This window comes from Pteropus alecto, unplaced genomic scaffold (assembly GCF_000325575.1).
Source record: "Pteropus alecto unplaced genomic scaffold, ASM32557v1 scaffold374, whole genome shotgun sequence".
Taxonomy (NCBI): domain Eukaryota; kingdom Metazoa; phylum Chordata; class Mammalia; order Chiroptera; family Pteropodidae; genus Pteropus; species Pteropus alecto.
In genome coordinates, this window is record NW_006434834.1 from 265,732 (window position 1) to 292,247 (window position 26,516).

The 26,516-nt window shown below is 34.8% G+C and overlaps 1 protein-coding gene across 6 annotated transcripts in view; it reads left to right on the top strand.

Annotated features, from left to right (window-relative positions):
• Positions 1–26,516, top strand: part of ATRX (ATRX, chromatin remodeler) — a 261,938-nt gene that overhangs the window by 47,620 nt on the left and 187,802 nt on the right. For all 6 annotated transcript variants that reach the window (XM_015588100.2, XM_015588104.2, XM_015588103.2 and 3 more), the window contains 2 exons: positions 15,428–15,540; positions 25,696–25,751. In XM_015588100.2, the coding sequence (XP_015443586.1) occupies positions 15,428–15,540; positions 25,696–25,751 (169 nt within the window). The remainder of the gene's footprint in view (positions 1–15,427; positions 15,541–25,695; positions 25,752–26,516) is intronic.

Consider the following 26,516-nt stretch of genomic DNA (forward strand, 5'->3'; position numbering starts at 1 on the left):
AACTTAGTTTGAGTCATACGTGTCCAGTCTTCATGTATGAAATATAAAAGAAAATTACATGAATTAAAAAAGAAAACCTTTTCAGCATGAAAGCAATGAATTTTTTATATCACAAAATATGAGAAAAAATATCACCTGTAATCTTATCATTTAGATAATACTCGCTCTTAACATTTTTGAGCGTATTTTAATGTATTTAAATATTTTAATATATTTAAAAAAATAGTTGTGATCATACTTCATGTACAATTTGTAGCCTACTTTTGGTTAGCATTGTAGCATGAACATTGTAACTGAACTTTTTTGAAATTTTTTTAATAGCTGATGTGATATCATATGAGTTTTTAAAAAAAATTATGTGAACAACATTTAGTAAGATATAAACCACATACTACACACTGTGCCTTGTTGAAGTGTACAATTCAAAGTATACAATTCAATGGTTTTCAGTACATTTTCATATATATGCAGTCATGACCACAATCTATTTTTTAACATTTTTGCTACCTCAAAAAAAAATTTGAAAAACCTTCTACCCTTTTTTTTTAACATTATACAATTCAATGAGTTTTTCAATTATAGTTGGGATACAATAATATATTAGTTTCAGTTGTACAGCATAGTGATTAGAGCTCAAGTGATCAGCCCACTAAATCTAGTACCCCTCTTCCTCCTTACATATTTATTACAACATTATCGACTGTTTTCCTTATGCTACACTTTATATCTCCATGAGTTTTTTAACTATCCATTTGTATTTCTTAATCTCTTCGCCCTTTTTCACCTTACTCCCTAACCCCCCTCCTGTCTAATATCCCTCAAAATATTCTCTGTATCTATGAGTTTATTTCCTCTTTTGTTGTTGTTTTTGTTTATTTTGTTCTTTAGAGTCCACTTGTACATGAAATCATGCGATATTTGTCTTTCTCTATCCAACCTATTTCATTCAGCACAATACCCTCTAGGTGTCCATCAAGGCAATACCTTTTCCCATCCCCTTCCTTTTAGTCTGTGTGTGTCTTTTAATCTGAAGTGAGTCCCTTGTAGGCAGCATATGTAGGGGTCTTGTTTTCTTATCCATTCAACCACTCTTTTGGTTGGAGCACTTAATTCTTTTCCATTTGAGGTAGCCATTGATCTGTAGTAATTACCATCCTTTATTTATTATTTCGATACATTTTTTTTTCTTAAATTCTTAAAATAGTCCCTCCAACATTTACAGTAATAGTGGCTTGGTGATGATAAATTCTTTTAGCTTATTTTTGTCTGGGAAGCTTTTTACCTGTCCTATTCTAAATGATAACTTTGTGAGGTAAAGTATTTTTGATTGTAGATCCTGGGTTTTCATCATGTTGAATATTTTGTGTCAACTCCTTCTGTCCTTCAAAGTTTCTTTTGAGAAATCAGCTGCCAGTCTTATGGGTACTCCGTTGTAGGTAACTAACTGTTTTTCTCTTGCTGCTTTTAAGATTCTCTTTTTGTAATTAACCTTTGGCATTTTAATTATGGTGTGTCTTGGTGTGGGTTCCTGGTTTTGGGGACTGGTTTTGGGGACTCTCTGTGCTTCTTGGGGTTGTATGTCTTTTTCCTTCACCAGGTTAGGGAAGTTTTCCATCATTTCTTCAGATAGCTTTTCCACTAGTTGTTCTCCCTCTCTTCCTTCAGGTACCCCTATTAAATAGATTTTTTTTACACTTAATTTCGTTCCAAAGACTCCTTACATTATTATTATATTCTTGGCTTCTTTTTTCTTGCCGTTCTGATTGGGTGACCTTGGTTTCCCCATCCTCTATATTGGTGGTTTGCTCTTCTTCATCCACTCTGTTTGTTAATTCCCTCTAGTATACTTTTCATCTCACATAATGTATTCTTCATTTCTGACTGCTTCCCTTTTATAATTTCCATTTTTATGTTTTTCATTTCTTTGTTAAAGTTCTCACTGAGTTAATCTATTCTTCTCCTAAGTTCATTGAGCATCTTTATAACCAGTGTTTTGATTGTTTGACTCCGTTTTTCCGGTATCTCTGTTCTGTTCTCTCATATGGTTTCTGCTTCTTTGTCTTCCCATCTTAGCTGCCTTTTTGTGTCTGTTTTTATGTACTAATCAAAGCTCCAAAGTTTCCCAGTCTTATTAGCCTGGCTTTGTGTAGTAGGTGTCCAGGGGCACAGTCCTAAGAGGGGTTCAGCTGCAAACCAGTTTCAGCCCCAGCCTGTGTCCCTCCGGGGCCACCTCTTAAGATTCAGCAAGCAATCCACAGATTCTGTGCTTATAGTTGCCTCAGGAAGCCACGCTATAAACTAAGGCCAGCTGCCACCAGTTTTAGAGCTTGCTCATCAAGTTACACAGGACTTATCAAGGACATACCTGGATGTGGTTTGGGTGGGGCCATGAGTTGAGGGAAGGGGAGTTTCAGGGAATCCTCTGGGTGGAGCTACCTCTGTTATCCATTTTAATGAGGTCTCTGCTGTGAGGGCAGCAGCTGTTTCTGTGCACTAGGAGGAGGTAGGGCTCAAAGAGGAACAATGGATACCAGCAGCACTTCTGCCCAGGAGAATGTCTTGCCTCTGGCCCTTGCTTAGACAACTCAGCTTCCCCCCTCTAAGTTCTTGGTGTCTCCTTGAGCAGCCCACAAGGCACTGATGCTCAGAGTGGTGAGTGTCCCTGTTAAAGTCCATTCGTGGACTTGACCCCTTTAAGAGGTGTCTGCAGCTGCCAGCTGCCACTGCTGTAACCTCTGTCCCACTCAGTCGCTTGGGACCAGGCAACCTCCTGTCCTCGCTCCATCCTACCTCCTCCCACTGCAGGGAGGTTTCTTATTTCTCTCCCTAGTTGTAGGGCTTGTTCATCTAGACCCCAGGCGACTCTGCTTGCTGTTTGCTCTGTTTTTCTGTGGTCGTAAGAGCAGATGAACAAAGCCTCTATCTACGCCATTTTGACCTCTCCTCTCGTGTGACTTTTATGCATACCTATTTACTTAGCCATTATTGTACATTTTAATTTATAGTTTTTGCTGTTGTATATAACTCGAAGATCAATATCTTTTGTGATTAAAGTTATTTAGAATTATTTTCTTCATATAAATAAAAAAGGCAGAATTATTTGAGATAAGATTATAAAGCTTATTGCCAAGGTGTTTTCTAAATCCTTGTATTACCAGTGGTGGTATATGAGAGTGAATTTCATAGCACCTTGTTCTTCAATGAGTAGTCATTTTTTTTCTCTTAAATATTTGATAGGTAAAAAAGATATCACATTTTAACACTTTTTATAGCATGTAATAAGTTATTTCATATTCATATCTTCATGTATTTTTTTGTGAAAATGGTCATAACATTTTCAAAAGTTTTCATAAGGGGATCAGAGCAATGTGTTTTACTTTGCTTTATTTGTTTTTTGTTAGCACAGTACATTTACCTCTATTAACCAAAGGGATGATACTGATTAAGCCAACACTTGAAAACAGTTGCATGTAAAATGTTTGTGATAGACATAATTGAACACACAGTAATGAAAAACAAAATCATTATGGAGATTTGCTTATTGAAATTAGCTTGTTTATTTTAACAGCTACTACTTCTCTAAAGTGATGTTAGATTTTTTATTATACCTTTTCATAGATCCTAGTGCACGTGATATTGTTCGTAACACATTCCATTATTGATTTCTTACCTTCTGCTTTTCTTATTGTGCTCTCCTCATCCCATTCCTGATGTTGAACAGTGTACCAATTGTAAAGTTGAAGACACTCTAATTTTTCTGCAGTCAGGTGTAGTTCCTTCAGGCTTCTTTCCCAGTTTTTCAAAATATTCTCAGTTTTTATGGTGAGACATTTGCTGTCAGAAGTGATGGCACAATCTGGCTTAGCCATTGTGCCCCCCCCCTTTTTTTTTTACAGTGCAACTCCCACTATTTCCTTCATATATTCATCAAAGTCTTTACTCTTCCTTCATGTATTCATCAAAGCCATTTTCTTACCAGATCTTGAATGGTAATGATGGTGGGCACTGGGAACATGGTTTGGTGTGGGAAGTAGGGCTTTGGTTCTGAAAGGTGTGCTTTGCCTAACCCCTTCACATGCTTGCTCCCCATTTTCCTGGAACCACATGTGCAAACCAGCTCTACTTGGGATGTCAGGTCTCCTTGGGCATCTCCTGTAGCCCAAGTTGCTATATTATTAAAATATTATGCTAATTAAAAATTAATTGTATTTCCTTCAGATTTTTAAATTATTAGACTATTGTAGATAAAGCTAAAGTCCCTGTTGAACAATTTTTTTTATCTGTATTGATGCATGTGGCTCTATTTCATTCATTTAGCAGCTATATTGTATTCCATCATGTGTCTATATAGTCTAACATTTATTTTTATGGATAATTAAGTTATTTCCAAATTTTCTCTGGTATAAATACTGTTGCAATTCGTACATGGCTTTGCTCATATGTTTAGTGGCCCTGTGCAACACCAGCTTTCTTTCAATATTTGCCTGATAACAGATGCCATTTTAAAAATTTGACATTTTAACCATTTTTTTAGTTGTACAATTCCATGGTATTAAGTACATTGGCAGTCTTATGCAACTATCATCACTATCCATTTTTAAAACTTTTCATCATATTCAAAACAAACTCTTACAGTGCTTGATGACTTGTGTCATCATGTTCCTTTTATTTATGACTGAATTTTCCCCATTAAACAAGTTCCTATTAGTGATTAAAAAAAAAGAATTTGTAAAGGCGATGGTAATAAAAACCATGAAGACATCTATTTTGTGTAACCCCAATCGTGGGGAGGAATAAAACATAAATTCATTCTGTCAGAAGCAGAAATTCTTTTTTTGTTCAATTTTGAAGCAATAGATTTTTCGATGAAAATGGCAGGCATGTCTAAATATGTTCTAGGGAATTGTCTGTAGTGATAGTTTGTGAGAAAAACATCTGTAAATAAAGTGATAAATGCTTTAAAAAAAAAAAAAGACCTCTTTACCCATTAAGCAGTAATTCTGCATTTCCTCCCAGCTCCAGCCCCTCTCTTCTACTTTGTGAATTTGACCACTCTAGAAGTCTCATCTAAGTGGAAATATACAACACTTGTCCTTTTGTTGTGTCTGGCTTATTTCACTTGGAATGATGTTTTCAAAGTTCATCTATGTTGTAACAGGTCTCAGAATTTCATTCCTTTTTAGGGACTGTCATTCCTTTTATTTCATGTATAAACTATGTTTTTTAAAAATTTATTTTAATTAGTTTCAAGTGTACAGTACATTGGTTAAACATCTATATAGTTCATAAAATGATCCCCCCAATTGTTCCCACCCTCCCTTGACCCTCCACCTAGCCAACATATTAATACTGATTGCATTCTCTATGCCGTGCTCCCCATCCCCGTGACCAGCCATCAGCTTTTAATTTGTACTCCTTTAACCCTTCACCCCATTCTCCTAGCCCCTCAAACCCCTCCCCTCTGTCTGTCACCAAATTGTCTACTATATTTGCAAGTGTGTTTTTTGATTAGTTTGTTCTTTTTATTCCTTAGATTGCACAAGTAAGTGAAATCATATAGTGTTTATCTTTGTCTGTCTGACTTAAATACCTTCTAGGTTTATCGAAGCAGTCTTTTTCCATTCTCTTCCTTTTCATATGTAGGGGTCTTGTTTTCTTATCCTTTCAGCTACTCTATCTTTTGGTTGGAGCACTTAATTCTTTTCCATTTAAGGTACTAATTGATAGGAATGTAGTTATTACCATTCTTTATTCTTGTTTTTGATACATGATTTTTCTTCTTAAAGAAGTCCCTCCAACATTTCTTGTAATTCTGGCTTGGTGTTGATAAATTCCTTTAGCTTATTTTTGTCTGGGAAGCTCTTTATCAGTCCTCCCACTCAAAATGATAGCTTTGCTTTATAAATTATTCTTGGTTTTAGATCCTGGGTCTTCATCCTTTTGAATATTTTTTTTCCCAAGCCCTTCTGTCCTGCATAGTTTCTTTTGAGAAATCAGCTGCCAGTCTTGTGGGTATTCCCTTATAAGTAACTGTTTTTCTCTTGCTGCTTTTAATAATCTTTTGTTGTATTTAACCTTTGGCATTTTAATTACAATATGTTTTTGTATGGGCCTCTTTGGATCCCTGATTTTTGTAATTCTTTGAGCTTCCTGGGGTTTTATGTCCATTTCCTTCAGGTTAGGGAAGTTTTCCATCATTATTTCTTCTAACAGCTGTTCAGCATCTTGGTTTTCTTTAGTTATGCCTATCAGACAGATATTTGGACCCTTAATAGTATCCCATATTCTCTTTAAATTATTTTTATAGTCTTGATATCTTATCTCTTGCCATTCCGATTGAGTGTCCTTCACTTTCCCATCCTCTAGATAGGGCATTTGATTCTTTTCTTTCTTCACTTTGTTTATTTATTTGTCATTTACACTTCCCAAAAGTTCATTGAATATCTTTATAGCTAGTGTTTTGAACTCTGCATCTGTGAGATTACTTGACTCCATTATATTTGGATCTCTGTTCTGTTCTCTCATATGGTTTCTGCTTCTTTGTCTTCATATTTTGGCTGCCTTTGTGTGTCTGTTTCTATGTACTACACAAAACTCCTGAGTCTCCCAGTCTTATTATTAGTGTGGATTTGTGAAGTAGGTGTCCAGTGGCACAGTCTTGAGAGGGGTTCAGCTGCAGGCCAAACTTAGCCCAAGCTTCTACCCCTCTGGGGCCACCTGTTAAGATTCAGCAAGCAATCCACAGATGCTGTGCTTATAGGTGCCTCAAAAGGCCACACCAGATACCATGGCCAGCTGCCTCCAGTGTGAGTAGGCACTGCTCAGCAAGGAGCACTTGACTCGCTGAGGATATACTTGGGTGTGGCTTGGGTGGAGCCGTGAGTTGGGGTAGGCGGGGTTTCAGGGAATCCTCTGGGCAGAGAGACCTCTGTTATCCAGTTTTATGACATCACAGCTAAGGCAGCGTTGTGTCTGGCACACTGGTAGGGGGGCTTGCTCAAGAGGTAACAATGGATACTGCCGGCACTTCTGTACAGAACGAGTCTTGCCTCGGCTCTCACTCCGACAATGTTTCCCTGTAAGTCCCTGGTGCCCCTTGTGTGCAGCTGAATTGGCATTGGTGCTCAGAGAGAGCAGATCTGTTATTACGAAGATCTGCCTGTGGACACGGCCCCTTTAAGAGGCGTCTGCTGCTGCTGCCACAGCCACAGCCTTGGTCTCACTTAGCCGCTCGAGCCCGGGCAGCCTCACGTCCTTGCCCTGTCCTCCCTTCCGTTGTTGCAGGGTGATTTCTTGTATTTCTCCCTAGTTGTATGGCTTGTTCATCTAGATCCCAGGCGATTTTTCCTTGCTGCTCCTCGTTTCCGTCACAACTTTAATTTGGTTGCTGGAAGGATAAACAGAGCCTCTGTCATCTACGCCATCTTTTTCCTTTTAAACTATGTTTTATTCACTCACCTTTTGTTGATGGACATTTTGTTTTTTTCCACTTTTTGGCTGTTGTGCATAATGCTGGTATAAATATTGGTGTGCAAACAAAGTATCTCTTTGAGTCCCAGCTTTCATTTCTTTTGGATATATACTTAGAAGTGGAGTTGCTGGTTAATATGGTAATTCTGTGTTTAATTTTTTGAGGTACTCTCATACTGTTTTTCCACAGTGGGTGGGCCATTTGATATTCCTACCCACAGCATACCCAGTGTTCCCGTTTCCCCACATTCTTATCAACACTCGTTATTTCCCCCACCCCCAACACTTGTTATTTCTGATAATAACCTAATGGATGTGATGTGGTATTTCATTGTGGTTTTGATTCATATTTCCTTAATGACTAGCGACGCAGAACATTTTTTTTGTGTGCGCTTATTGGACATTTGTATATCTTCGTTGGAAAAATGTCCTTTCAAGTCCTTTGCCCATTTTTGAATTTGGTTGTGATTTTTTTGTTGTTGAAATTTGTAGAATTTCTTTATATATTCTGCATATCAGTAGCACTTCAGGTACATAATTTGGAATTATTCCTCCCATTTCGTGGGTTGTCTTTTCACTCTCTTGATAGTGTCCTTTGATGCACAAAAGTTTTTCATTTGGACAAAATCCAATTAATCTATTTTTCTTTTGTTGCCTGTGCTTTTTGTGTCATAGTCAACAAATCATTGCCAATTCTAATGTCATGAAGATTTTGTCATTTTCATCTAAGAGTTTAATAGTTTTGACCTCTGTGTTTAGGTCTTTGTTGCATTTTGAGTTAATTTTTGTGCATTGTGTAGGCAGGGGCCCAACTACATCCTTTTGCATGTTTTATATCCAGGTTTTTCAGCAGTATTTGTTGGAAAAGACTGTCCTTCTCCCATTGAATGATCTTGACACCGTTGTTGAAAATCAGTTGACCATATATATGCAGGGGTTTATTTCTGGATTCTTTACTCCACTGGTCTATATGTTTGTCCTTATTCTAGTACCACACGGTTTTGATTATTTTAGCTCTGCAGTTAGTTTTGAAATCAGGAAGTATGAGTTCTCTAGCTTTTTTTTTTTTCCCCACAGTTGTTTTGGCTATTCAGGATTTCTTGAGATTCCTCATCAACTTTAGGATGGATTTTTCTATTTCTGCAAAAAATGCTGTTGAGATTTTGATAGGAATTGAATTGAATATGTAGATCAATTTGGGTAATATTGTCATCTTAACAATATTAACTCTTCCAGTCCAAGAACACAGGATATATTTCCATTTTTTTGTGTCTTCAGTTTCTTTCAGCAATAAAAACATTGCTTCTTTGCTATTTTCAGTGTGTCTTTTGCCTCCTTGTTTAAATTTATCCCTAAGTATTTAACTCTTTTTGATATTATTGTAAATGGAATTGTCTTCTTAATTTCCATTTTGGATTGTTAATATTTTGGATTGTTAATTTATCGTATAGAAATACAACTGATTTTTACATGTTTATTTTGTATCCACCAATTTTACTGAATTATTAACTGTCTAAGAATTTTTTGGTGACATCTTTAAGGTTTTCTATATTTAAGATGTCATCTGTGAACAGAAATAATTTACTCTTTTCCAATTTGGGTTATAATATGCTATTAAACAGGTATGAAATAAAGAAAATTTTTAAATTACCATTGATTTTCTATAAACAACGTTTTGGTCAGTTTACTTGTGATCATATACCCAAATTTTAGAGACATTGCATGGTTTACTGCTGTGCAGGTAGGTGAATGAGTGAAAATGGAAAATACGGTTTGTAAGATGTTTTCTTTATGGGAAACAGGGTAACAGATACACAGGATATTACTACAACTTCACTGTGAATCTGCAATTATATTAAAATGAAAAGTTTAATTAAAAAAAGGCTACTTCCTCTATCCATATAATTCTCCAAAATAATAGTGTAAAAGAGGTGAAAATCTAATTTTTAGAACTGCACAATTCCTCCTGGAAAAAAAACAAAACATAAAGCCATAAAACACTCAAGAGAAAGAACATAGCCCATAGTTAAAAATGCCAACATTAGGATTCAAATCCTAATCATTCATGATATGATTAGCTTGCTTACGTTAGGAATTTAGGATTTTTTGGGGTCCACTTGCAGATAGGCAGATCAGAGATCACAGTTCATCGTCATCAGGCCCATGTTGTGATTGTGTGGCTTTGAGCATGAATGCAGAGCACATTCTTCAGTGGAGATTTTTAAGTACTCTTAAAAGATCATTTTAAGGACTTCTACCTAGAACCTAGAATTGAATAATATATAGTACTGGTCGAGTCATCTTTACATTTTGGTAGTGGGAGACAGTGACAACTGTGTCTGGATTAAAAAAATAACTTTTAGTAGTTCACAGTTGTAAAATTGATAAGTAAATGTATGTAGTTTTGCTTTAGGAAAAGATTCTTCAGTTTGCAAAAGGATTAATAAGTGCTGCCTTTTATAGAATTGATTTGGCATGTTTAAAATACTATTTCCATAAATAAGAATTAAATAATTCCAAGTACCATCTCTAAAGTTCTACTCTAGAAATGAGGTGGGTTTGCAACTGACATAGAGCTTTTATATGCAAATGAGTCTTTCCCTTCAAAGTAGTCATTCTGGGAGGCCATACTGATAGCAATAATGATGTCCTTCCAGAAGACATTTTGAGAACTCTCCTTTTGTAACCAATTTAGAAGTCATGCAAGAAAATAAATATTCAGGAATACTTCAGATTTTGGCAAAAACCGATTTTACCCAACTTGATAATCTTTCATGATTCACCATATTTGACTCTAAATGACATTTGGCTATTCCCAAAAATCAAATATACCTTCAGAGATTTTTCAAGTAAATGGGCAAAATTTTTAAGTATCAAATTTTTTTTCACCATTGGCTTCAACCTGGTCTCATAAACTGTAGTATAACACAAATATATTTATGCCTCAAAGTGCTCTACTTCACAGAAGAAAAATGTTATAGTGATTATATTGTTTTTACTTTTTTGCGTGTTGGTAGTAGTAATGGGTTGCACTGATTTATCCATATTTATGACGTTGGAAAGCTACAGTGTGAATTCATGTGATAGCTAAGCTTGGTTTGTGTTGTATTGTTGTGAGTTCTAGGAATGAGTGGAATAGTTGTCATTCTGCTGGTTTGCTGTACTCCTTTCATTTCTAAAGAACAACTTTTTGCTCCTTGGTAATGTATTAATGGTACAAGATGTAGAATGACATCATTCATTCTTATTTTAACATTTTGGTTACAAGGAATTTTGTGAGCTGTGGGTTGACATGTAGCATCTTTTCCTCTATTTTCATTTTCTAATTTAAGGTTAAGGACACCGAGTTTTTTGGTAATTTCTTTTCTTGTATTTTTGACTCTTTTTCTAAAGGAAAGTTTTAAAGTAAAAAGTAGAAGTCCTACCTACCTTCTTGGTAACTTTATTCTAAAGGCAAGTTTGTTTCAAAAATTTGTAAAACAGTGCTCTCCACCAAAAGAAAACAAGATCTCTGGTTGCAGTATGTCTGTTATCTCACTTTTTCTTTCTCTAAATACCTTGGGTTCTTCCTGACAAAACATAGGAAAATGGTGCAGAGGGGTCAACTGGCCTTGGGGCCCAGCACTCTGCTTGAATAGGGGTAGTGCCTGGCCCAGGAAGGCCTGACACAAGTATTACCTGATTTACAGTGTTTTAATGTGCATTCTGTTGGTTATTAGTGAGGTTGGAGTACTTTTTCTCCCAATTGTTTTGTTATCCACTTGTATTCTCTTTTAAAAAGTTTGTTTTTTATTCATTTATCTACTAGGAATTTAGTAGTTTTTAGTAAAGATTTTTATTTCTTTATTTTCAAGTTAGTTTGCTTTTTAAATTTTGGTTATTTTTTGAAGGTGTATGCACAGGTTTTATTTTTTATGTAAATATATTTTTGAATGTCTTCTTTTCCTTTTTTATTAAGGTAAAATTCACATAAAATTCACCACTTAAACCATTTTAGTACACATTTTCAGGTTTTTTTTTTTAAGTAAATTCACAATATTATGCTACTGTCACCACTTTCTAATTCTGGAACATTTTCATTATCGCCCCCCCCCCAAAAAAAAAAAAAATAAACCCTCCCAATTCCCCTCTTCCTTCATCCCCTGGCAACCACTAATTTACTTTCTGTCTCTATGGATTTCCCTATTCTGGACATTTCATATATATAAATGGAATCATCCAATGTATGACATTATGTGTCTGCCTTCTTTAGCATGTTTCCAAGGGACATCCATGCTTTATCATAGATGAATATTTCATTTCTTTTTATTGGGGTGTAATATTCTACTCTTTATTCATCAGTTGATGGACAGTTGGGTATTTTTTACATTTTGACTATTATGAATATTGCTGTTATGAACATTTATGTACTTTTTGTGTGTGTGTGCATGGAATTGCTGGGTAATTTGGTCACTACTCTCTATTTAACTTTTTTAGTTACTACTAAACTGATTTTCACAGTGACTATCCCGCCAGCAGTCTATGGGGCTTCTGATTTTCCTACATCCTTGTCAACCTTTATTTTTTATTTTTAAAGTTATTATCATGTCCATTCAAATGAGTTTAAAATAATATCTTTTTGTGGTTTTGATTTGCATTTTCCTAATAAGAATCTTGGGCATTTCTCATGTGCTTACTGGCCATTTGTGTATCTTCTTTGGAGAAATGTATATCTAAGTCCTTTGCTCATTTTTGAATTGGGTCATTCTTTTATTGCAATTGTAAGAATTCTTTGTATTAGTCGATCTTTATAAAGATATGTATCATAAAAGCTATTAAGACCCTTTTCAGATAAATGTTTTCAAAATAGTTTTCTTCAGTTGTATGGGTTGTCTCTTCACTTTTTTTTAAGGTATACTTTTTTTTATAGCTTTATTGAAATATAGACAGTTGCTCATATTTACAGTGTACAATTCAATGAGATTTTTTTCAATTACAGTTGACATACAATAATATATTAGTTTCAGTTGTACAGCATAGTGATTAGAGCTCAAGTGATCACCCCACTAAATCTAGTACCCCTCTCCCCGCTTACATATTTATTACAACTGTTGAATATTTTCCTTATGCTACACTTTATATCTCTATGACTATTATGTTAACTATCCATTTGTACTTCTTCATCTCTTTGCCCTTTTTCCCTGATCCCCCCCCAATTCTCCTCCTGTCTAGTACCCTTGAAAATATTCTCTGTATCTATGAGTTTGTTTCCGTCTCATTGATGTTATTATTTACTTTGTTCTTTAGATTCGCATGTACGTGAAATCATGTGGCATTTGTCTTTCTCTGTCTGACTTAGTTCATTCAGCATAATACCCTCTAGATCTATCAAGTCCATATCTTTTTCCAGCCCCTTCATTTTAGTTTGTGTGTGTCTTTTAATTTGAAGTAAGTCTCTTGTAGGCAGCATATGTAAGGGTGTTGTTTTCTTCTCCATACAACCACCTTGTCCTTTGGTTGGAGCACTTAATTCTTCTCCTTTTGAGGTACTTGTTGATAGCAATGTATTTATTACCATTCTTTATTCCTGTTTTTGATACATGTTTTTTCTTCTTAAAGAAGTCCCTCCAACATTTTCTGTAATAGTGGCTTGGCATTTATAAATTCCTTTAGCTTATTTTTGTCTGGGAAGCTCTTTATCTGTCCTTCGACTCTAAATGAAAGTTTTGCTTGACCTGCAGAGTTTCTTTTGAGAAATCAGCTGCCAGTCTTATTGGTGCTCGCTTGTAGGTAACTAACTGCTTTTCTCTTGCTGCTTTTAAGATTCTCTCTTTGTATTTAACCTTTGGCATTTTAATTATGCTGTGTCTTGGTGTGGGCCTCTTTGAGTTCATCTTTTCTGGGACTGTCTCAGCTTCCTGGGGTTGTATGTCTATTTCATTCAGCAGGTTAAGGGAGTTTTCAATCATTATCTTCATATAGGTTTCCAATTCCTTGTTCTCTCTCTTCTCCTTCCGGTACCCCTATAGTATGGATGTCGTTACATTTAATTTTGTCCCATAGCCTCCTTAAGCTGTCATATTTTTGGCTTCTTTTTTCTTGCCGTTCTGATTGCGTAGTGTTCTTGGCTTCCCCATCCTCTATATTGGTGGTTCGACCCTCTTCTTTATTCACTGTGTTGATTCCCTCTAATATACTCTTCATCTCAGATAATGTATTCTTCATTTCTGACTGGTTTCTTTTTATAATTTCCATTTCCATTTTTATGTTTTTTTATCTCTTTGTTAAAGTTCTCACTGAATTCATCTATACTTCCCATAAGTTCATCTAGCATCTTTTTAACCAGTGTTTTGAACTCTGCATCTCTTAAATTGCTTGACTCCATTTTTCCTGTATCTCCGTTCTCTTGTATGGTTTCTGCTTCTGTGTCTTCTCATTTTGGCTGCCTTTCTGTATCTGTTTCTATGTACTAAGCAAAGCTTCTCAGTCTCCTGATTTTAGTAGTGTGTATTTATGTAGTAGATGTCCAGTGGCACAGTCTTGAGAGGGGTTCAGCTGCAGGCCAGTTTTAGCCCCAGCCTGTGTCTCTCCGGGGCCACCTGTTAAGATTCAGCAAGCAATCCACAGATGCTTGTCGTTGCCTCAAGAAGCCGTGCCATAAACCGAGGCCAGCTGCCACCAGTGTGAGTCTTAGCACTTCTCAGCAAGTGGCCCTGACTCACCGAGGACACAACTGTATATGGCTTGGGTCGTGCTGCGAGTTGAGGGAGGTAGGAATCCTCTGGGCAGAGTGAACTCTGTTATCTAGTTTGATGACATCTCAACTATGATAGCAGTGCATCCATCCCCACACTGGGAGTGGGGAGGGCTCAACAGAGGAGCAATAGATACCACCAGTACCTCTCTCTGCTTGAGAGAAAGCCTTTCCTCTGGCTCTCACTCCGAAAACTCAGTGCCCCCCTTTAAGTCCCTAGTGCCCCCAGAGCAGCCATCCAGTTGCTGTTACTCACAGCAAGTGAGTTCGTCACTGTGGAAGTCCAGTTGTGGACACGGCCCCTTTAAAAGGAGTGTCTACAGCTACTGTAGCCTCTGTCCCACTCAGCTGCGTGGGGATGGGCAGCCTTGGGTCTTCACCCTCCTGCCTTCTACCGTTGCGGAGTGATTTCTTATTTCTTTTCCTAGTTGTAGGGCTTCTGTTCATCTAGACCCGAGGTGACTCTGCTTACTGTTTGCTCTGTTTCCAGCACAACTTTGATATGTTTGCAAGAGATGTACAAAACCTGTCACCTTCACCATTTTGCTCGGTCTCTCTGTCTCTTCACTTTTTGATGGCATCTCTTGATACAGAAAAGTTTTGAATTTGGATGAAGTCAATTTTATCTGTTTTCTCTTTTGCTTGTAAGTTTAGGAAATCTTTTTTTAGAAATGGATATGTGTTTATTTTCTGCATTTGAAAGTTTTTTTTATAACCCTGTTGAGTTTCAGATACACTTGTTATATAACTTAACAGGGTATGCTATAATAATTTAGTTACGTAAATATTTCCCTAGGAATATGAGCTCTTCTACGTCCTGTTCTATGTTTTATTTATATTTGTGTCAGTAATTTATTCAGTGATTCTGTGCCAAGTAGAAGATAGAACAATAGAAAAATTGAAGCCTTACAGAGAGTAAGTGATCAGTAAATATATTTGATAAATTACTGAATTATTATTTTAAATGATATAAAGCAAAATCTCAATATCGGCATTATACTTAAATTATATTTTGAGGCGAGGTAACTGTATAGGTAGGTCGTGTTACTCATGTTTTCATGTCTTCTAAGAAATAAAGAAAATTCATTTCCTTTAATTTTCATTTTGTATATACATTTTTTTAGACTGCTTACAATATAGATACAGTTTCAGTTTGTTAGAATGTTATATTTAATTAAATACATGAAAGCTAATTAAGGAAATTATTTAATTTTGTTTTGATAGTGAAAGCAAGTTGAATACCTTGGTGCAGAAGCTACATGACTTCCTGGCACATTCATCAGAAGACTCTGAAGAAACAAGTTCTCCTCCAAGACTTATGATGAACCAAAGCACAGGTAAATTGAAGAATGTGCAATATCTTCTAGTCTATTTTCTGTTTTTTTTTTTTTTTTTTGAGAGGGAACAGCTATTAAGGCTTTATTAGCCCCTGTGTATCTAGTATTTAGCTGTTATCTGATATTGGAGATTTTAGTATAGATAAATGAAAATACAAGGTTTTATGGTTAGGTGCTTAGAAAAGGACGTGCTTCTGGTTTTATGTGTAATGAAAATGTCTTTTAGAGAAGGGTGATGAATGTTGACTGTGAAAAATAAGTAGTGTTAGAAGAGGTGGGAATAGTACAGAAATTCATGTATTATATTCTTTGTTGTTTGATAAATTCTCTGAGTAGATTTGGTGCTTATGTTTTTAAATTAAAAAACACTTTAACACCTCCTCTCTACTTCCTTTTTTTCTTTTTTAAAGTATCCTATATCTTGTAATGATTACAATTACTTGTTTCGAGGATTTCGAGCATAGTTACATATATAAGAGCTGAATACACACACATACACAGATGTGCACATGCACACAAACACAAGATGTACAAACAGTATGAGAGGTAAATCACAGTGAAAATTTAAACTATATGTATAATTAGAGTTCTAGAAAGAGAGAAGAGGTGGAATAGGTTAGTAGCCAAATTGAAGCGATATTGGTTGAGCATTTTCTAAAAGCGATGAAAGACATTAAGCCATAGATTCATGAAAGTCTGTGAATCTCAAGTAAGATGAATGTAAAGAAAGCCACAACTTGGCATATCATAATTGAACTCCCAAAGAACAACAACCAAGAGAAAATCTTACAAGCAGCCAGAGGAAAAAAGTCACTGTTTTCAAAGGAACAATAACACTGATAGCTCATTTGACAACAGGAACAATAGAAGCTAGATGACAAGGAAATGATTTCTTTAAAGTGCCAAATGAAAATAATTGCCAACATAGAACTCTTATGTTCAGTGAAAGTGTGTTCCATAGTGAAGGTGGAATAAAGACAAAAAGTGCTAAGTTGATGTCAGCAGACCTATAAATAGAGGAAATACTAAAGGATTTTATTAAATCAGAAGGAAAATAATTTGAAATGTCAATACCAAAATACTGGAAACAATGAATAACAATAGGGAGGGTAAATAGGTGGATAAAACTAAATACATGCTTGCTATCTACTCCATAGTTTCTATTCTTAATTCACAAATTGTCCCAACAATGTTTTTATAGGTAAGTCTACCCCTCCCAAGTCCATGATCCAGTTGAAGATTACACTTTGCATATAGTTGTATTGTCTCCAGTCTTTTTAAATCTGAAACAGTTTTTCTGTTTTTTGGAACCATGACATTTGGTGATCTTTCTCTCAGTGTTGATTTGTCCAGTTACTTATACTTAGATTCAAGTTATTTATTTTGGTAGAATTACTATGTAAGTGGTGTTATGTTCTTGTCAGTATATTATTTTATAAGGCACATGATATAATTATTCCCTTTATTGGTTATGTTAACTTAGTTTATTTGATTATGGTTGTTTTGCTATATTAACGTACTAGAAACTTATGATTTATTCCTTTGTAACTAATAAGTAATTTGTTGGAGATTACTTTGAAACTACATAGGTATTCTTTTCATTATCAAAAGTTAGCATGTATTTTCTATGGCAAATTACCACAACCTTTGCAGCTTAAAACAACCCAAATTTATTATCTGATTAGATAACTGTTCTGTAGGTCAGGAGAGGCCAAGTTAAAGTTTCAATGAGACTACGTGTGTTCCTTTCTGGAGGCTCTATGGAAAAATCCATTTCCATGCTCATTCAGGTTGTTGGCAGAATTCAGTTCCTTGTGGTTTTAGGTCTGAGAGCACTCCCCACTTCTTGCTAATGTTGGCCAGGATTCTCTTTCTCAGTTCTTTAAGGCCGTTCGCATTTCTTCTCCATCATCAAAGCCAGCAACAAACAGCACATCAAGTTTTTCTCATGCCTTGAATCTCCCTGACTTACCTTTTTGCTTGCTGCTTCTGCCACCTTTTATCACCAGCTGCAGAAGTTTTTCTACTCTTAAGGACCCACATGATTAGATTACGTTCACTTTCCTCTTACCTCCCTCTGATAACCTCCCATTTTTAAGGTCAACTGTGCCATTTTACATAGCATAATCATGGGAGTGGTATTTCCTTATATTCACAGGTTCTTGGAATTATGGGGCATGAAATCCTGGGGCCATTCATATAAATTCTGCCTACACAGTATCCGTGGATGATTCTTGTCTGAATGATTTATTACAATGTTTTCAAAATGGTGATTTTCTAATCTATCATTCCTTCTGTGTTTGAGTTGGTATGTTGCTATAAGGAAGAGTTTTTTTCCCCATGAATATTCTCTTGCGATCATAATTTATTTCAGTGCTCAAATTGTTGTACTGGTTAGTGGGAACCTCTTCTATATGGCTCCTGCTGACATTTTCACAAGACTTGGTTAGTGGGAACCTCTTCTATATGGCTCCTGCTGACATTTTCACAAGACTTCATCATCCTTGAGCACATCCTTACATTCTGCCCTCACAAGATGTTCAATGTTTACATTGCGTTTTCCCTTCCCCAGCCCTGGAATAAGTTATTTCTCCAAGGAGTTCGGATTCCTTTCAGTGTGACATAGTATTTGGAAACCAAGATCTGGATTTATGATGTGCTCATTGCCAGCAGGATGTCTGTGCTTTTAGGCCTTTTCACAGAGAAAGCCAGTTATATGTTACATTTTCATGAGTTGATAGTTTTAATTCTAATTTGATAGCACAGACTTCATTCTAATCTTCCTCTTTTTATATTTTAACTTCTTTCTCCAATAGAAAGAAACCTGGATCCTATATACTCAATTTATGCTCAGTCCTCATTGTACCCATGTAGTTTAAAATTCGCTAACCATACTATCACAATAAAGAAACCTATCTAGCATTAAATATTTGTTTTAAGTTCTATTTATCTGTAGAATTAATTTATATTGTCAGAATTCTTTGTTTAGTAGTTAGTTGAGGTGTTCTTCTGTTAGTGGCAGAGTAGCTCCATTTTGACTAATTGACTTTTCCCACAGATAGCAATTATAAACTGGCCAATACTGAAAACAATAATATGAAGGAACTGGACAGTGACAAAAAGCAGACACAAACTGAAAGGGAGTCAACACATGGAAGAAGGAAATACCAATAGCTGAATTCCCAGTTGTTAAGCCTTTTTTCTCTTAGGGAAGTTGCCTGGTAGCTCAATTGGTGGCATTTAAGACTTGGATTGAAACCTGCATTTTTATTGGATGAGGTATTGAGAAATTTAGAGGGAATCATAGCAGCTTTAGTAAAGAGTGTGTGTGTGGGAGATCCCATCTGGAAGAGATCGGCAGATTGAGAGCTCCAAAATCTGCAAAAACTAACCATATCTCCAGTTGAATTGCTCAGATGCAGTCCAGATTCCAGGCAGCCCAGTTAGGGCTAAAAGAACAGATTAAAGCTTTCAGCTGCTTCTACTACAGGGTAGGCAGTTTGGGGTTTGAGTTCAGCCAAGTTAACTATTTGCTATTAACAAAAATATCAGCTCTTTGGAGGAACAAAAAGAAGATCTAATGAAAGATCACTGGATCTTTCAAAATGTTGAGTATCAAACATAGATGAGGAAAGAGGAAGTGACCCATGCTCAAAAGGAAAGGCAATCAATAGAGACCAACCCACAGATGACTCAAATATTGAACTGAGCAGACAAGAATTAATATTTATGATGAATGGACAAATAGGAAATCTCAGCACAGACATAGAAACTGTAAAAAAGAACAAATTTGAAATTCTAGAACTGAAAAATATAATTTCTGAATAACGAATCATTTTACTTCACAGAAATTAGAGGTAGCAGAAGTATCAGTGAATTTGCTCATAGACTAATAGAAATTTTCCAATCTGAGAATAGAAAACATTAACAAATAAAAAGTGCAGAACACTTGATCTTCAGATACTTTCCTCAGTAAAACTGTATAGTTATCAACCAAATACATGCAAAGAATAAGAATGTTTAGCTCATACTCAGGGAAAAAGAGTCAATAGAAACTCTCAGTGGGCCCAGTGTTTTGTAGTTAATCCACATAACTAATCTTGTATATGTTTTGTCAGTTTTTTTCCTAAGTTCTTCCATTTTCTGGGGTGCTCTTCTAAATTCTCTTGTTTTTAGATTCCAATTTCAGTTTCCAGTTGTTCATTGAAGGTATATAGGAATTCAATTATCTTTTTTTTATGTTGACCTTATATTTGGTGGACTTGCTGTAGGAAGCTTCTTTTTTTTTCTTAACCTTGTATATTCCTTGGAGGTTTCTACTTATGTCATTTGCAAATAAGATCAGTTTTATTTTGTCCTTTTCACCCGTGTGCCTTTTAATTCCTTTTCTTGCTTCATTATATTGTGTAGACCTTACTACATTTTCCATTATTGTGTTGAAGAAGAGTGGTGATAACAGATCCTCTCTGTGGTTCTGATCTTAGTGGGAAAGCATTCAATCTTTCACCATTATTAAGTGTGATGGTTCCTGTATATGTATTTTGTAAATGCTCTTTATCAAATTGAGGAAGTTCCCCTCTATTTCTAGTTTTCTGATTTTTTTAAATTGACATTGTTATTGAGATACTAGTAGATTAACATGTAATAGTAACAACTAATGCAGAGCTCTTGTACAGTCTCCCCGGTTTCCCACAATGGTAACATTTTATAAAACTATAATATATTATCATAACCAGGTTATTGATATCTACCAGTCTGATTCAGATTTCTTCAGTTTTACTTATAGTTGTATATATTTATTAAACAGTATACAATTTTATTAAACGTGATTAAATCATGTATCCACTCCAACAGTCAAGATACAGATTACTCATCTTGCCCTTTTATAATTATGCTCAGCTCTTTACCTCCAAATCTAATCTGCCTAACACCTGGTAGTCACTAATCTATCCTCCATTTCTAAAATTTCTAAAATTTTTTCATCTTCTCCAACTGAAACTGTGTTCCCATTTAACAATGACTTCCTAATGTCCTTTCTTCCAGCCCTTGGCAACCACCATTCTACATTCTGTCTCTATGAATTTGACTACTTTAGGAAACTCATATAAGTACGATCATACAATATTTGTCCTTTTGTGTTTGACTTATTTTACTTAGTATATTGCCTTCAAGGTTTATCATTATTGTAGCATGTTTCAAACTTTCCTTTCTTTTTAAGGTTTAATAGGATTCCATTGTCTGTATATACTATATTTAGTTTATCATTCATCTGTCAGTGGACATTTGGGTCAGATACATGATTTACAAATATTTTACACCATTCTGTTGGTTGTCTTTAATTTTCTCGGTGGTGTTCTTTGAAGCGCAAAATATTTTAATTTTGATGAAGTTCAGTTTATCAGATTTTTCTTTTGTTGCTTATATTTTCTTTGTTGCTTTTGGTGTCATACCTAAGAATCCATTACTGAATCCAAGGTCACAAAGATTTACCTCTATATTTTCTCCTAAGAGCTTTGTAGTTTTAACTCGTAGGTCTTTGATGCATTTGAAATTAATTTTATGTGGTGTGAGACAAGGCTCCAACTTCATTTTTTTGCATGTGGATTCACAGTTATGCCAGTACCATTTGTTGAAAAGACTATTCTTTCCACATTGAGTAGTCTTGGCATCTTTGTTGAAAATTGGTTGACCATAGATATATGGATTTATTTCTGGACTTTTAATTCTTTTGACTAATACACATGTCTGTCCTTTCGCCAGTACTACACTGTCTTGATTACAGTTGTTTTACAGTAAGTTTTGAAATCGTGAAGTGTGAGTCTTCCTATTTTCTTTTTCATTTTGATGTTTGTTTTGGCTCTGGGTCCCTTTTAATTCTATATGAAGTTTGGAATGAGCTTTTCAATTTCTACAAAGAAGTCAGCTGGAATTCTGACAGGGATTGAACTGTATCTGTAGATCATTTTGGGGAGTATTGCCATCTTAACGTTAAATCTTGTGATTCACAAACATGGTGTATTTTTTCCATTGATTTAGATCTTTATCTCAATGAGGTTTCGTAGTTTTCAGAATATAAGTTTTGCACTTTCGTTAAATTTGTTTCTAAATATTTTATTCTTTTTGATGCTATTGTAAGTGGATTGTTTACTTAATTTTACTTTCAGATCATTCATTGCAAGTATATAGAAATAAAATTGATTTTTGTATGTTGTTCTTGTATCCTTCAACCTTTGTGAACTTGTTTGTTCTAATAATTTTTTAGTGGATTTCTTAGGATTTCTATATACATGATAGTGTCATCTCTAAAAAGAGATACAGTTGACTCTTGAACAACACGGAGATTAAGGGCTCTGGACACCCCGTCCTGCCCAGCACAGTAAAAAATCCACGTGTAACTTGACTCCTCAAATAACTTAACTATAGTTGTTTCTCGTTATTTGCAGAGGATTAGTTCCAGGACTCCTTGCGGATACTAAACTCTTCATGTGTTCAAGTCCCTTATATAAAATGGCACAGAACAATGCATGCAGTTGGCCCTCCACATCCGCAGATTCCCAACCGTAGATCGAAAATACTGTCTTTGATCTGTGGTTGGTTAAATCCGTAGTTGTGAAACCCATGGATATGGAGGTCTGACTGTATATTTATTGAAAAAAATAAGTGGACCTATGTGATTCAAACCCGTATGGTTCAAACCCGTATTGTTCAAGGGTCAGCTGTTGTTTTACTTCCTTCTTTCAATCTTGATGCCTTTTGTCTACTTGCTCTAGCTAGAATCTCCATTGCAATCTTGTATTTTTATTTTTATTTATTTATTTTTGTTGTTGTTGCAGAAAAGAAAAGCTTTATTAGAAAGGAAAATACACTTCCAGACGTGGAAGCGAGCCTAAGCAAGAGAAGCATGGCTCAAAAGGCCTCCATTACAATTTTGAATAGAAGTGGCAGTAGTGGATTTTCTTGTCTTGTTCCTTATCTTAAAGGGGAAAGGATTCAGTCTTTCACCATCAAATATGATACCTATGGGTATTTTGTAGATAGTTGAGGAAGTTCCATTTTCTTTAGAGTTTTTAAAAATAGATTTTATATTTTAGAGTGGTTTTAGGTTCACAGAAAAAGTGAGTGGAAAGTACAGAGATACCTTACATATTCCTCCCCACACATGCACTGCTTCCCCCAGTGCTATCGTCCCGCACCACAGTTACAATAGATGAACCTATGTTGACAATAGATTTGTTACAATAGATGAACCTCTGTTGACAAGTCATTATCACTCAAAACCCAAAATCTAGTTTGCATTAGATTTATTCTTGGTGTACATTCTAGGGATTTTTGACAAATGTGTAATTACATGTGTCTACTATTACAGTATTGTACAGTTTAGTTTCACTGAAGTATAAATCCTCTATTTGTCTGTCCATTCTTCCCCCCAACCCTTGGCAAGCACTGATCTTTTAACTGTCACCATAATTTTGCCTTTACCAGAACGTCATATAGTTGGAATCATATAGTATGTAGCCTTTTCAGATTAGCTTCTTTCACTTAGTAATATGCAATCAAGTTTCCTCCATCTTTTTCGTGGATTGATAGCTCATTTCTTTTTAGCACTGAATAATATTTCGTTGTCTGGGTATCCCAGAGTTGGTTGGATATCAGAGTTGCTTCCATGTTTTGACAATTACGAATAAAGCTACTTATAAAAATGTGTGTATGTGTGTATGTGTGTGTATATGTGTGTATATATATGTGTATATAAAAGATGTCTATGTAAAATGAAGATGTTTATAAGAATCTGTATGCAGGTTTTGGAGTAGATACAGTTTTAACTTATTTGTGTAAATATCAAGAAGTATATGTGATTGCTGGATCATATAGTAGGAGTATGGTTAATTTTGTAAGAAACTGCCATAATGCCTTTAAAAGGCGCTGTACAATTTGGAATTCCCATCAGCGATGAATGAGAGTTCCTGTTCCACATCTTCACTAGCATTTAGTGTTGTCAGTGTTCTGCATTTTCTCCATTCTGATAGGTATATGGTTTTGTTTTAATTTCCAATTTCCTAATGACATATGATGTAGAGCAGCTTTTTATATGCTTATTCGCCATCTGTATATCTTCTTTGGTAAGGTGTCTTCAGATCTTTTGTGTATTTTTAATCATATTGTTCATTTTATTATTGTTGAGTTCTTTATGTATTTTAGATAATATTCCTTTATCAGATAACGTCTTTTGCAAATATTTTCTTCCAGTATGTGGGAGAAAGACTTGTTTTTTATTCTCTTGAAGTTGCTAGTATTTTGTTGAGGACTTTTGCATCTATATTTATAAGTGATATTGGTTTGTAGATTTTTCTTTTTGTGGCATCTTTTCTGGTTTTGGTATGATGCTGGTCTCATAAAATGAGTTGGGAAATGTTCCTTTTTTAATTTGTATTTTTCAGTTAGAGTTGACATTCAGTATTATTTTGTATTAGTTTCAGGTATACAGCATAGAGTTTAGACATTTATATAATTTATGAGATGATCCCTCCAATTAGTCGTGTACTCATCTGACACTATATATAGTTATTACAATATTATCGACTATATTTTTTATGCTATACTTTACACTCCTGTGATTATTTTGTAACTACCAGTTTGTACTTATCCTTTTACCTTTTCCACCCATGCCTTCAATCCCCCTTCCATCTGGCAATCATTAGTTTGTTCTATCTATGAGTCTGTTTTTGTTTTGTTTATTTATTTTTTTGTTCATTTTGTTGTTGTTGTTCCTTAGATTCTACATGTAAGTGAAATCGTATGGTATTTGTCTTCCTTTGTCTGACTTATTTCACTTAGCATAATACACTCTAGGTCCATCCATGTTGTTGCAAATTTCATTTTTTTATGACTGAGTGACATTTCATTGTATATATGTACAACTTCTTTATCCAATCATCTATCAATAGGCTGTTTTCTTCTTTTTTTAGTGGAAGAGTTTGTGAAGAAGTTGTAGTAATTCTTTGCCTTTTTAAAAAATTATTTTGGTGTAATTCAGTGGTGAATCCACATGGACCTTTGCTTTACTTTGTGGGTAGGTTTTTGATTTCTAGTTCAGTCTCTTCAGTTATAGGTCCATTTACATTGTCTATTCTTGAGTCAGTTTTAGCAGTTTGTGTATGTTTAAGAATTTGTCCATTTCATTTAGGTTATCTTAATTTTTTGGTGTACAATTATTCATATTTCTTTATAATCCTTTTATTTCTTTAAAGTATATAGTAACAATCCCTCTTTAATTTCTAATTCTAGTAATTTGAGTCTTGTCTCTTTTTTTTCTTGGTCAATCCAGTCTAAGGTATGTCAGTTTCATTTATCTTTACAAAGAACTACAGTTGGCCCTCCGTGTCCCCGAGATCCACGTCTACAGATTCAACAAACCATGAATAGAAAATATTTGGAAAAACAATGTTGTTGTTGTTGGGCCTATGATGATTGTGTCTGTACTGTATATGTACAGACTTTTTTCCTTGTCATTTCGTAAACAATACGACAACTCATAACATTTACATTGTATTAGGTATTATAAGTAATCTAGAGATGATTTAAAGTATATGGGAGGATATGCCATTTTATATAAGGAACTTGAGGCTTTGAGGACTTTGGTAGCTGCAGGGAGTTTTGGAACCAGTCCCTCACAGATACCGAGAAATGACTATAGCTTTTGGTTTTATCGATTTTTCTCTATTTTTTTTCTATTTTCTGTTTCATTAATTTCTGCTGTAATCTTTATTATTTCCTTCATTGTGCTTTCTTTAGATTTAGTTTGTTGTTATTTTTCTAGTGTCTCATGGTGAAGAGAAATACAGTTTATTAACAATATGGTTTTTTTAGTGGAAGATGAAGCTTAAATTTTCTCTTAAGGGAATATACTTTAGAAAATTATAGTAGGAGATGTTTTGGTATCAAACTATTCTTTTTAGAAATTTAATGCTTTTTAAGAAGGTGTTAATATGTCAAAAGAGAACAGAAAACTTATAGCAATATTTTAATGTGGATAATGTATTACCAATACTGTCATATTTTATAGATTGAAAAATGAATTTGTGGAGTTGTAGGTATTGCTGTTCTGTTTGATAATGTATCGAAGAGATAAATAATGTTTTTATTTCTTCTCTTAAGATAAAATCAGTGGTTCTGGAAATAACTCTGATATGATGGAAAACAGCAAAGAAGAGGTAAAAAGAATTTCAAATATTTAAAAGATACTTATTACTTACTAATAACCAACTAGAATATATTTCATCAAATTACTTCTATTAATACATGTTTGTGTTTAAGTTTACTATTATATCCAAATATTATTATACTTCATTTTGGATAGTTGTCCATTTTTAGAAGGTATTTATTGATTTTGTTATTATTGTGGTTCCCTTCAGCAGTATGCCTAAAGTCAGAAAACAGAAGGCTTGCTCACAGGTGCTTAAGATGGCTGTTATGGGCAAGACTCCACAGTTCTGAGATCTTGCAGAAGTAGATATGTTTCTTAAGCATTATTATAGGATGCCATCCTTAGGTCCTTCACGTGATACCAAGACCTACACTATAGTTTTGGGATTCTTTCCACCTAAGATAAAACATTTAATTCAGTAAAATATACTGATTATACTGGCAAAATGGGGATAAATTTAGTATTTCAAAGCAAGTTGTAGACCGTACTCTGTGCCATGTGTTAGGATAAAGAAAATGATACATTTTTAGATCCTTAAAGCTCTCTACCTCTCTTGAGATCTGATTACTTCTACATCTTTGTTTTGTCTTTGTTGACTTGGGCCAAGATCATGATACAGCATTGTATCTTTCCCCACCCCTTAAAATTCAGCAGTAACAATTTAATAAAAACCGAGAAAATTACCTTAAATCAAGGAAACCTGAGATTAAATGAGAATTAGTTTTTTGAATTTCCTTTTAGAAAAATATTTTAGGTATATAAATAATATCTC